Source organism: Fukomys damarensis, unplaced genomic scaffold (genome assembly GCF_012274545.1).
Source record: "Fukomys damarensis isolate Sample0158 unplaced genomic scaffold, DMR_v1.0_HiC HiC_scaffold_14, whole genome shotgun sequence".
Taxonomy (NCBI): domain Eukaryota; kingdom Metazoa; phylum Chordata; class Mammalia; order Rodentia; family Bathyergidae; genus Fukomys; species Fukomys damarensis.
Window position 1 is genome coordinate 46,511,216 of NW_022900926.1, and position 13,624 is coordinate 46,524,839.

The following is a 13,624-nucleotide window of genomic DNA, read 5'->3' on the forward strand; positions in this document are numbered from 1 at the left end:
CTTATTGTGGGGACCAAACAGGAAGGGGTTGTATGAGATGGGTTTCACGAAGGCGTAGAGTATCTTTCAGCTTAGGGGGAAAAGTTGGAGGTGGGAAAATACAGATATTATTTACAGAAGAGCCCATGGTCTAACATATATGGAGTGTAGAGGGACAATTAAGAACAAGCTGTAAAGGTAAAATTTATTGGCAGTAGTGTACATATATGAAATATTTAGAAGTAGCTTTCAGAAGGAATGTCCACCTTTTATTCTGTAAAAACGGATGTCTTAGATTCTTCATTATTTCAGCTATGATTTTATGAAGAAACAAATGAACCTGTGAGAATATTGGCAAAACTCCCAAACATTTATCGGGAGGGCCTTAGTATTATTTTCTCATTCTCCTGTCGACTTTGCACAGTTCCCATTGTGCTCTGCTGCTCCTTTACCTGCTCTTTCCACATAGGTGATAAAGCCCTGAGGATTTAGTTTTTCTAAATTCATACCACTTTACTACAATATTGAAATATTTGTAACCCCATCACTAACACCCTTGCCAGAAGAGACTTTGCCGAACTTTCCTTTCTCTGGAGCTCATGACTGTTCTTTCTTTTCTAGCCTTGGTATTTCTCCAGTGGAATATCAGCCAGTGGTCCAGTCATGGTGGAGGACTGTTGATTAACAGTGGTTACTAACCATGTATTATTACATCTGTTGCCTATGATTAATTGTGAGAGTCTTCTAGCTATCTTTTCAGGTGAATTTGGCTACTAAACTTTAAAACATTTTTAAAGATTAATCTAATTCATTTGCATTGATATTTTAAGTTCATTTACTACTGTCCTTAATGATTCTACTTTGTATAGTTATTAATATGCTCTTGATTAGTGAAATCTGTGTGCTTAAATATCTGTTATTATGGTTTTGCTTAAATATGTGTTTTACAAATATAAGAAACTGTTAAAAGGCCAGCTTTGATCTTTCATTTTTCATAAGCTTCACATTCAGATAGAAAATGTTAAATGGGCTATGGACTGCCTACCAGAAGTGTTACTTTCTTTCTTTATCTTATCTCCTGTCAGAATAGGCTGCTGAACTTGGTGTTAGTAAGACAGAAAAACTTGCTAGTGAATTTGAGTAAGAATTAATACGTATATTGCTTTTTAAATGTCAGATTTGTACTTTTATGCAAATGCAAGCTTTAACGGTCTGCCTGTCTGTATCATTTTCTCCTGGAATGACACTTTAATAGTTTTCCTGGTTGGACTGTGTTAAAATCTTTAAAGGCTGCATTCACTAAAACATATGTCTAACATTTGGGCAGCCAATGTCTGTAATAATCATTTTAACAGTATAACTTATCCCCTCTGTATTACCACAGATACATTATTGTTAAAGCTACATTAGTATATGTATTTTGAACTATTCTGAACTATGTCACATGATTCTTAGAGATGTACATAACTTACATGCTTCAGTTAAAATTGAGTTAAATTTTTATTTATTGATTGATTTTGGTACTGGTGATCGAACTCGTGTCCTTGCACTTGCGAGGCAGGCCACTGAACTGCTGAGCTAAATCCCTGGCCCTTGAGTTAAATTTTTTAAAAGCTACATTAAAGTATCATTAAATTAGAATCTTATTTCATAGTTAAAGACATTTTTGGATATGTAGAGTATACTGTTACACTAGTTTGAAAATGCATATTGCCAAGAAAGCAATAGCATAAATTTAAAAACATAGCCTATATCAACAATTTGTTGTAATCTATTTTTTGTCCATTTAGCCATTTTGTTGTATTTGCCATGTTCAGAGCATTGTGCTAGATGTCCTGCATAGACAGTTTTAATTTGTCACCACTAATGAAGTCATGTATAGAGAGTGGACAATGGGGAAACATCACCAAGCGACCAACCAGAAATAAATGATCTTCAACGTTCCACCCAGAAGGGGTGTTGTGATACGTATTGTTGGCAGTGTCCTATGTTCAAGATTGGAATTTTGTTTGCTTCTCTTACAATGGAATGCTGTTGCTGCTTGGGTCAAAAAAGTGACTTTTGATATGGTGAGAAAACTAGACTTTCAGGATAGTTTATAAAATTTTCTTGAAAGATTTTCAAAAGTCCTTGAAAGAATAAAGTGATTGTTTTGAAGTGTGAGACAGAGAGCAGTTATTCATAGACCAAATCTTTAATTGGCTTAGCTTTCCTGCTGCCATTTGACTCCTCCAACTCATTGGTTCTCCGTGTACCATAGGCCAGGGTCCAGGAGCAGTTCTCACTGGTGAAAAGTAGGAGAAGCTGATATGGAAAATCCAGTCTTATGTGATCTTTGCTGGCTTTGATTGGTTCAACTTTCATATTGACGAGTTGTTTAAACACTCAAAATTTTCTTTTCAGGGAGAGAAATTAATTTCAGAATAAAACTTGAAAATTTTAAAAATTATTTTCTTCCAAAAAAGGAACTTTCAAGTGCTATTAGTTTTTACATCTATTATTGTTTATTTTTAAAAAAATTAATGGTAATTCACATTGAAAAATACCATATTTTTACTATCTAAATATATCAAAATTCTAAATTTGGATAGACAAATGTCGTTCCATTTGTATATTATTTTGCCTAGATGTGCAAATGTTTAAAGCCTGTGGTAGTTGACAAAATCTCATTTGATCAAAATATCAGGATACCTAATTCAGTTACACTGAATTGAAAGAATAACATTCTCTTTAGTCTTGTAAATATATAATGATTTCATTATAACAATGTTAATAAAGTATTAATTGCCAAATTTTATAAAAAAAGGAATCCTTAGGAATTTTAGTAAGTTAAAATTATAAATGACAAAATCATATATCCTGCTATTCCCCAAAAAATGATTGAGCTGGAGCCGGGGATTTGGCTCAGTGGTTCTGCCACCTGCCTGGAAAGTGCAAGGGCTGAAGTTCAATCCCCACTACCAGAAAAAAAAAAAAAAAGTTTGAGCTGTACTGAGACTACAGTTTATGCTACTTCTCTGAGATTATGGCTGAACGACCTCAATACTATTTCTGTATTTCGGCTTTGCAGAATTTTGACCTAACTTTATTTTATACATTTAAAAGCTTTTTATATAACAGAGATCATCTTTAAGAAGAAAAATGAAATTTAAGGTCCTTCCATATTAAATGAAGCCTTGAACATAAAATTCACAGTGCAGAGCAAGCTGCATAGCGCTCTCTGAGGTAGTCATTTATAACTGGGATCATTACTTCTAACTTTGCACAGCACACCCTCTCATTTACTTATTTGTGCAGAGTGGCATGAAGTTGAAACTGTGATCACTTTCTGTTTTGTCTGCCCTCTAGTTCTTGTTGTTTTAGAATTTTTAGAATTACTCCCCTCAACAGAAAGAACAAACTGTTTGCTTGTTTGTTTGTTTGCAATACTAGGGATGGAACCCAGGACTTCTGATCTACATCCTCAGCCTTTTGTATTTTGTATTTCATATTTTGAGACGGAGGCTTACCAAGTTGCCCATACTTTTAAAAAAAAACTAATATACATATTTAAAGATATTAAAGAACTGCACTATCTCTCCTACCAAAATTTTGTTTTTATTTTACTTAGTATCCATTTGCTTGAGGTTTAAGTGAGGAGTTGGATGTGACCCTAACTAACCTGCTGTAGGTCTTATAAAGAGTAGAAGCGGAAGACTGACGCGTTAGGCTTTCAGTGCACCTATTTTGTTACTGAGGTCTGGGATTTTCCCATCCTGTAGTTTCTAGAGCTAGTTCTATGGTATCATTTTTAAAAAGTTGTTGTGGGGCCGGGGATTTAGCTCAGTGGTTCCACTGCCTACCTCACAAGCGCAAAGTCCTGAGTTCGACTGCCAGTACCAAAAGAAAAAGAAGTTGTTCTGATTCTTGAGATTATAATTATAGCACAATTTTCTGTATTAATTTAGGGGCTTTGTTTTTATCTTTATTTGTTTTACACTTAATGAGAATACTTTAAATAATCTAAAAGTACATAAAGTAAAAGTGCCTTCTGTATACTACCGTTAGTATCATTTCATGTGAGAAAAGATTTTTGGTATTAGAATGAATCTGTGTAGATATTTATACATTGGCTCAATATTATGTACGTGTTGAAAAAATATGTTTATTAGTGTTCCCACTTTCATGGTGGTTATTTTTCACAAAAATGAGATTATACTGTCTAGCAACTTGATTATTTTACCACTTGACTTAAAAAAGACATCTTTCCATGTCCACACTCTTTTTCATGGCTGCATAATGCTCTACTGGATAAATGTACTTTGGTATATTTAGCCATTTCCTCACTGAAGGACACTTAGAAAGTGTCCACACTTAAGCCACTGATATATCATGTTGCACAAAAACCCAAAATTAGAAGCTTTTTTCCTGGTTCTCTGCTAAGTTTCCCTACGTCTCTACAGACTGCAATAAGCATCAGCCTATATGCCTGATTACTTGTTGGCTTTCAGGGATCATTCTAAAAAGTTGTCATTTGGTCTTGGATAGGCTTGAGCTCAGATAATAACGGACCAATTACTTGTGTGGGGTTTTAGGGTAAAAGCAGCATTTTTACAGAAGTTTCTTCTTTCTGCCTGGTAGAAATTTAAGATGTACCATACAGCTTGGATGGGTATTGGCTATTTCATCTTTTAATATTGGCAGCATTCTGAGTTTCAGAGCTTTATAAAAGTCCCGATTGTCAGATCTTTTCTTTAATAGATTAAAAGAAAACATCTTTTAGAGAATATTTTGAAAACATTTTATTTTTATTTTGGGGCATTTATTAATCTTTCAATATTTTTTATCTAGGTACATTGAAATTTCATTTGTGGCTTTTACAAGTGCCTTAATTCATCCTAACACAAAAAGCTAAATACCAATATTCCAAAGTTAACATTTCATTGGAAGTGGGTGGTGTTCATTAAGGTGTTAATAAAAATTTTACATTCTTCAGTGCTATTCCTGTAGTAGATGCAGTAATTTATTTGTGTCATGGCTACTAGCCATATCCTGGGTTGAATATCTACTGGCCAGAAGTGTGGAATGCTCTTTAATTGAGTAGAATGAATAATTGCATGGAATGAATAAAATATTTTGTTTTAGACACATATTTTTACGTGGAAGATTTCATCTTATTTTCATAAAATAGTAACACTTTAAGAAAGGTGGTAACAAATTGTTAGAAAACTGGAGAAGAAATTACCACCTTTCTGTGGTAATATGATAACTTTTCAGTGTATTTTAAACAGTAACTTGCTGTTGATTTTAATAGTTTTCCTCTCAACACAGGTGGTATCCTGCTATGATATCATAGCTATACTTTTTGATTTATTATTATGCCGAGTGTGCTATGCACGATGTGCATAACCACTTTCAAAAAGACTGAGTAGACTTTGTTTTTGTGACATATTCCATGTTAAAATGGACCTATGTTCATTATACAGATTTTAGTGCACATTTACTAAGATGGTCATAATCCTTTTATTTTCATAATAGTTTATTTCAAGGTTTCCTCAAATATATAATATCTTGACATTTTCCTTTGATACAAGCTTTTAGTGGTATTTTTGTTTTCCTTTTCCACAAAACTTGAGTTTCCTAAGACTACTGTTATTTATATGAAAATAAAAATGCAAAAGCACTTTTACTCTTCAATATGAAGAAAAGTTTGATGCTGAAATATTAACAGGAAATAATTTTATGACACAAAAATATCTAAACAGGACACAAATCAGAAGATTGTCCAGTTGAGAGGGAATTGAAACTTGTGAGGTGTAAAACTGATTTGCTGATTTTGCTTTATTGGTTAAATTTAAGCAGTTTTGTTAGTGAATTAAACCTGTCAGCATATACTTGAAATCTGTATTGTTTTCAACAACAGGTTTCCTTTTTCTCTTTCAGTCTGTGATCAAAACAGGACGACTCTTAATCAGTCACGAGGCTCCCTTGACAGGTGGCTTTGCATCAGAGATCAGCTCCACAGTTCAGGTAAAATGAGTTGTTGGCATAGGCTTAACATTCGTGCAGTTGTATGTGTGTATTCCGGAAAGAAAACAAGTTAGTGATCACAGCATCTACAAGTATGCACTTTTTTGGAGCACACCTTTTCTATTCTGTGTTGTCTTTTAGCTAATAGTATGATGAAATTTAGAAAAGAAATTTAAATTAATAAAAGTGAAAAAACCTTTGTGAGAGGTCAAAGTGAAATGACTAATCAGCCATGCTTGTATTTGTTAAATGAACAAGAATACTCTTTTAAAGTTTAATCTAATGGTCTTCTTCACAAAATTTAAAGTTGAAATGATTTAGTTATAACATTAATCCTAGATTTTCATAGCTTCCACCTTCCATATCTGAATCTAGCAAAGTCAATAGTTAAATTCAATAATTATTTTTGAAAGTGATTTATTAGTGCAATCAATAATCAAGTCAAGTTATTGGCAATACTTTAAAAATGGCTTAAAAATTTAATTCTTTTTAAAATTGTTCCCCTCAGATGCTGCATATCAGGAGAAATGCTATACACCTCTTTTGAAAGGATTTTTACTTAAAACCCTTTTCACATTTGTATCATAGTTATGCATAATTTAAAGCAGTTCTGTTTTCCTCATTTTTAAAATTGAACATGAAATGTTTTAAATATATAGATAGTACAAGCATTTTACATCCAGAATATTTTTGCAGTTTACATTTTATCTCTCTTCACTGGTGTTAACGTGCTTTACTTATTAAGACATAGGAGTAGAGAATTCCTTTAAGAATTAGTGGCTTGTTAATTTGACATAAAATTATAATTGATGAGTAGTGATAAATTATTTTTATACATTTAACCAGTAAAAATGACTTTTACTAATAAAATATTTTAATTTTTAAGAAAATTAAATATATTTTAAATTAGATGAGGTACATTTAAACATAAATATGCCAAAACTAGATCAAAATAATAGTACTTTTATGTTATATATAATATTCATTGATGAAATTAAGAAAAATAAGCATGTTTTGTAATATGCCATTTTTCCTATTTAAGATCATTTAAATACCATGAGTATGAGGTATTTATTGTATATTTTATTGAGTCACATAACATACTAAATTATTTTTAAAATGAGAATTACAAGAATGAATCATTATAATACCAACATGTTAATTTCAAGCCAGAGGCAAAACTGGAAAAAGAAACTAGATTTTCTGATGCCTAGTTAATGTGGTGCACTGAACCATTTAAAATTATAATGACTGTTGCTAATAGAAACTCTGGCAACCTTGCTTCATTTTAGCCACTGACTGCTTATTGTCATATCAAAAGTTCATTTGCATGTAATTATAAGAGGGAAAACAATAGAATGTAGTTATAACTCCTTTTGTGAAGTTTGCTTTTATAATGTGATCTCCATAAATTATTGGTAAGCTGCAATTGAATATAACATGGTTTTTCGACTGAAAACAATACAGAAAGATGATCTAATGTATGGTAGTGTCTCTTGGTTTTGAATCATACTGCATAGACTCAGATTTATAGAAAAATGTCTCTGAGGCCTCATGAATACATTAGTGAATCTTTGTTTGAAAAATTATTAGCAGACACTAAAAATAGCTGATACCAAAAATCATAAATATAATATCAGAGTCAGATTCTAAATATAGGTGATGATAACTGGTGGTAAAAGTTGTCAGTGGGATTATCCAGAGTATAATCATATTTAAATTACAATATAAAGACACCAAAACAAGGCATTTTTTATACTCTCAGACTCCCAAGAACATGTCCATAGATCCTCAAATGTCCCCAGTCTGTAATTTGAGAAATATTGATCTTTACAAATGGTATTCTACTTTCTATGTGTGTTTGTCATTGAAAATGCCTGTTACCCACTTTATAAAGACAGGCTGATCTGGAACTTGTACAAGTGTCTGCATAAATGTTAAGTGTGTACACCTGCATTCCTTATTCAAAATCCATTGTCCCCTAAGAGGAAGACAGAAATTTTGTATTCTTTTATAAAGTTCTATTTTCTGTGATAAAATCACTGAACCAGCAAAACTTAAAATGATTTAGCAATACCGCAACATTTTTAAGGGGTCTTGCTTTTAACATTTTGGGTAATTAGAATTTTGATTTATTAATATGAAAGTGAATTTGAAAATGTACACAGTTGTTTTTGCTTAACTCAAATTTTATTTGCACAAATACCGGGTGCAGAAAATGATATTTAATGAACTTTATATTCCCAAATATTTGCCTTTTGTGCCTTTTATGTACTGATAAGGGATATTTTAAAAGTCTTTTTCATAGTAATGTTTATATATAACAGTAAGGAATCTGAATAAGATCTACTTTTCCGTGACTGTTTTGTGCACATAGTCACTAAATGCAGTATACTGTATGCAGCATTGTCTGCACGGCATCATCCCATAATATAAATAAAACCTCTATCAAATCACCCATGCCTTAGGCTGTATAAACTGAAGTGTGTGAGGTGCAGTTGCTTTGACTACTTGGAATGACTCGTCTTCCCATATGTATTTTTTTTTTTTTTTGCTTGCATATACCTTGTAATGTTAAAAAAAAGATAAAATAGAGTTAACATAATAAAAACCAACTTTCTGGGAGAACAGGGAAAGTGTACGCAAAGAAATTTTGTTGTCATGTTGGAAAAGAAGCTTGAAATTATGGGTGAGAATGATCTGTAAATCTGGGTACTGTTGATTAAAATATTGAGTTATTCTCATTGTAAATCAATGACTGTAGATTTCACGTAAATGTAAATAAAATCCACTACTTCAGGCATTATTTTGTAAAAGATATCTGGGAGGTGTTTTTTAAAGCTCCTATTTAAATTCTGTGAAATTGTTTTTGAAATAATATTGTAAGGAAATGGTTAGTAATTTTATATGAACTTCAAATCTAAGGACACTAAAAACCTGAAATACTGTTTTATTTAAATTTAAAATTATTACCCATGTTAAAAGTAAAATGGTGAGGAGCACTATAGAGGACATCTTTTTTACTTTATATTTGCTATTTTTAGAGAGAAAAATTATAATGTACTACCTAAAATTAAATATCAAATTAATGAACATTTTTACTTTGTGATAGTGTTATTGGTATTAATATCAAAAGATTCCTTTTAATCATAGAGATAAAATAGGAAAAGAAATAAAATATAGTCTCTGTATATAACTCTTTAATGTACAACAGATGGCTCTTCTATCAGACAAAGAGTTCAGTATCTAAATCTTAAGTTTCATCAGGCCTATTGCTTCTTCATACACCCATTATTTAAAAAATACATTGCTAGGGGCCGGGGATTTAACTCAGTAGCAACCAGCCTGCCTCACAAAAGCAAGGTCCCCAGTTCAATCCCTGGTACAAAAAAGGAAAAAAAAGAAAAAAAGACTGTCAGACATATATTATGTATACGTATATTATATAATGTTTATATAAATGGTAACAAAAATTTTTTAAGCCAGTACATTTAAGAACTGCTTTGCGTTTCTTGGGTTTAATTTGGAAGTTAACTGGGGAGCAGAACAAGCTGAGGTCTGTTGTATTTGCCCTGCTCTGGGAAACATTTCTTGGTTGGTCATCCAAAGCTTTACTGTCTCTTCCCATCTAATTTTACATTCCCATCTGTTCTCACTTTGGGGTAAGGAAACTTTCCTTTTTTTCTTTCATTTGACACATACTGAAACTTCAAATGCTGCTTGAAGCCATGCATGTGCACGCTGGTTTGTAGAAACATGCAGAGACAGCAGTTTAGGTAATTCATTGACCTTTTTATTGTATATGAATTTCATTGGTTCCAGAAATGAAGTAAATGAATTTTATGGTATGCTTGTATTCTTCACCTTTTTTATTATCATTGATTTTTAAAGCTTTTCTTTTACAAAGAAAACTTCATCAGTTTTAATATTAATTTGTATATTTTAGCATGCAGTGTTCAATACAAGTATTATCTACTTAAATGTTATGACCAAAAAATTTATGGTGTTTTAGCAACTTTAACGCAATTTCTTTAATCATTTTAGAGATCAACTTTTAGAGTTAATTTCTGATACATGATAAGCTGGTTTCTGATATAATTGTGTTATTTTTTTTTCTGGATTTAATGCTTAATAAGAGTGCCAAAGATTTTAGGAATTGTGGTTGGCTTAAAGGTTTGAGTTTTTTTGTTTTGTTTTGTTTTGTTTTTTTTCTTAAACACATGGAAGCAATAAGTCTGCAATAAAGAGTCCAATTGGAGAGGATGGTAAGTTTCCATACATTGTTTTATCCTCTCTGTGCGGTCTCTTTTCTGAGAATAAGAACTCAGAAAAGTATGCATTCCTACATATATTTTTAAGGTAATCAGGTTCTGATAGTTTAAAATGATTTTTATAGGGCCCACATGAATCATCGTGTACAAGGAAAGTTTCATAATTTTCAGTGAAAAAATTTTACTTTTCTCATTGTTTCATGTTAGAAAGGTTTATTTAGAAGGATTTCTTGTTACAAACTTTATTACTAGCATATATGAATTCTGTGTTTATGTACATCAATCTGAAGAAAAAAGAAAACATCCTAAATTGTCTTGATTTTTATCATTCTGTAAAGCATTTAACTATGATTACCAAGTTGATTTATTAAGAGAAATCAGAAAACTGTCAAGAGTGGTAATTTGATGAATGCTTCACGGCAATTTTATAATCTCAATTTTAAAAATGCACCCATGATGAAAACCATTTACCAACAACCCCAGTAAAATATTCAGGAGAAGTATACTTCTGCGCTAGAAGATGGATTCAGAGCATCCAAAAAGCAGCTTAGGTTAGAGTGTTCAAATACAGCATGGCCTCTTTAAAATGCAGTTTTGCCCTGAAGTTTGCTTAGCATTCTATAAACAACTTCTGTGGCCACAGAGAGGTACCAAAGTGTAAGTCTCTTTAGGGATGAATTGTGGATGAAGCTGCTACAGTACTATTTGTGGAAAAACCTGTGGTATACTTTCTTGGTTCTCTTCTCTGCCCTGGTCTCCTTGCAGGTCATCTGCTTCTTTGTGTTAGTGTGTGACCAACTTTTCACCACTAGCCTGCTCCTCCTATTTTTCTTTCTTTCTTGGACTGTCTCAAACATTTATATGGCTTCTGTGAAGGATTTCATATTTCAGACCTTCAAATTTGACCTGCTGTGCAGCTTTTCACTCAAAATTTTGATTCCTTGCTTATTTTAGAGATGATAAAAATTTATATTTTAAAATCATTTATATGGAAATGTTGAAACAAACAGTAAGAGTAGATAGAAATGAGCACGTGGATGGTTGTCTGTTTGTGGAAATCAGATATCTTAAATTTATTTCTCTGCAGCTTTTTCTTGTGTCTTTCCATATCTTTTTCCCCAACCTCTTTCCTCTCATCACATATTCCTTATTTTCTTAAACCAAACAAACAGAAAACTAATTTTGTTCATCTTCTGCTTGAAAACCAGTAGATCTTTGCCTCAGCAATAAGATCTTTGCTTCAGCATTTAAGATCCTGATGTAGCCACACCAGTGTTTCCAATATTATTTATTACATTTTTCTGTTGACTCTAAGATATAGACACATTGGCTATCTGGCCATTTCTTGAATTCATTCTTATAATTTCTCTTTATTGAGGAGTTTGAGCCCAGCCTTAATATGAACATTTGATCTAAAAAATAAAGTTCTTATTTAGACAGTTACAATTTAGTAGTAACAATAGATAACAAACGGATAGTCATAGCATGGAGCATGCTAGAATGCAGTACTCATGGAATATAGGATTACAAAATATTTGATCACTTAACCCACCGGTGGCAGCTAAGCTTAACTCTTGAATTAATATGATCTTTGAAGTGAAAGTGGGTGAGCATTCTAGGTAAAATAAACAATATGAGTAAGAGGACCTGTAAAGTGTTTGCTGTTATTGAGATCAAAGTGATTTGGTATCAGTGCAAAGTCACTTGCAAGGCTAAGCATAAGTAAGGATTGACGAATAGAAAAGAATTAGAGCCTAAAAGATCTCAGATGTAATATTAAGGAATTTGTTCATGTGAATGACATAGATATGACAGGGTAAAGCCAGCTCACATAAATGGAAATACCAATTTTCCCATATATTTAAAATATACCTTACAGAGTTCCTGACAAATAGCCCATAGTAGGAACTCAAAAAATAATGGTCAAAGGTATTATTACTTAAAGCAAAGAGGATTTTAAGCTGAACATTAATAAAGACAGATTTACAAGTAAAAAAAAACCTTTACCAATTGTATTGAGCATACATTTGGGAAGTGGTGAGACAGGAAATAATGGGGATGCATTTTTAAAAACTGAGTAGACAAGAGACTTGTAGGTCTTCTAAACCAAGAACATAGGGGAAGGGCTGGTGAGAAAGGTGAGTTTTAGAGAATAAAAGAGAGAACCTGCAAGCGTGGCTTGTTGACTGATCAGATGGATATACGGCATTGGCCATGGTGTATGACAGAGGGCAGACAGGAGAATAAGGGGTGATGGTCTTTTGGATATAGCTTCTTAACAGACATGTGGTTTCACTAAGATAGGCACTCTCATTGGAAAAGAGATTTAAGCCCGATATTTTCTGGATGATGAATCCTATAGATTTTTAGAATACGAAATAGGGATGGAAATGTGTTTTGGGGACTCAGGAACAATGAGGGTATATGAGATTAAGGATTGAACACCTTCAGGTGATGATAGCTGAGGTCATGAGTACAAATATGATCTCATAGGAAGAGATGGTCTTGAGAAAGTTTCTAAAGGTGCCACCTGGTATACTAGCATTGAAAAGACAAAGAGGAACAAGAGCTATGAAAAAAGGTTAGCTAGAGTGGCTAAGGAGAAGGAAAAGAGTAAGATAGATGTGGAAAACAATGGGGTGTATGGCCAGAAGTATTAAATGCTTCCAGAGTTTGTCACCTACAGGCCATACCTTGAATGTAGCAACTCAAAAACATTGAGACCTTCATGGAAGCATAGGAGTGGCTAAAATGGGAGCCAGATTATATTTAGGGTGGTGAGTAAAGATTTAAGGTAATAAATATAGATGCTATTTCAAGAAACTTACCTCTTAAAGAGTGGAGAGGAATAAAGGGCAGTAGCTCCCTCTTACTTACGCTTTCTCTTTCTACAGTTTCAGGTTACCCAGAATTAACTGTGGTCTGAAGTATTAAATAGAAAATTTCAGAAATAATAATTTTAAAGTTTTGAATTATAGGCCACTCTGAGTAGCACGGGGAATCCTTCTTTTGTCGGGGGATCTATGCTATGCACACTACTCCCTAGTCATTTATCATGGTAATCCTAGTGCTTGTGTTCTAAGAAATTCTAAATTATATAACAGTAAAGCCAAAGGTAAAGATTAGTGATGGTGGTGATTTTTATTAAAAATTAAAATGTAGATTAACCAATTATGGAAGAAAATTCTATTTATTAAAATGATATACTAATATCATTTATTGCCCATTGATGTGATGTCTCTTAAAAATGAATTATAAGGGCCAGGAATTTAGCTCAGTGACACCATGCCTGCCTCCCAAACGCAAGGTCCTAAGTTAGATCCCTGATACCCAAAAAAAAAAAATATATATATATATATATATAT

The 13,624-nt window shown here is 32.5% G+C and overlaps 1 protein-coding gene across 3 annotated transcripts in view; it reads left to right on the top strand.

Annotated features, from left to right (window-relative positions):
- Bckdhb (branched chain keto acid dehydrogenase E1 subunit beta) overlaps window positions 1-13,624 on the top strand; it is a 176,802-nt gene that overhangs the window by 122,618 nt on the left and 40,560 nt on the right. For all 3 annotated transcript variants that reach the window (XM_019208480.1, XM_033763348.1, XM_019208481.1), the window contains one exon: window positions 5,902-5,988. In XM_019208480.1, the coding sequence (XP_019064025.1) occupies window positions 5,902-5,988 (87 nt within the window). The remainder of the gene's footprint in view (window positions 1-5,901; window positions 5,989-13,624) is intronic.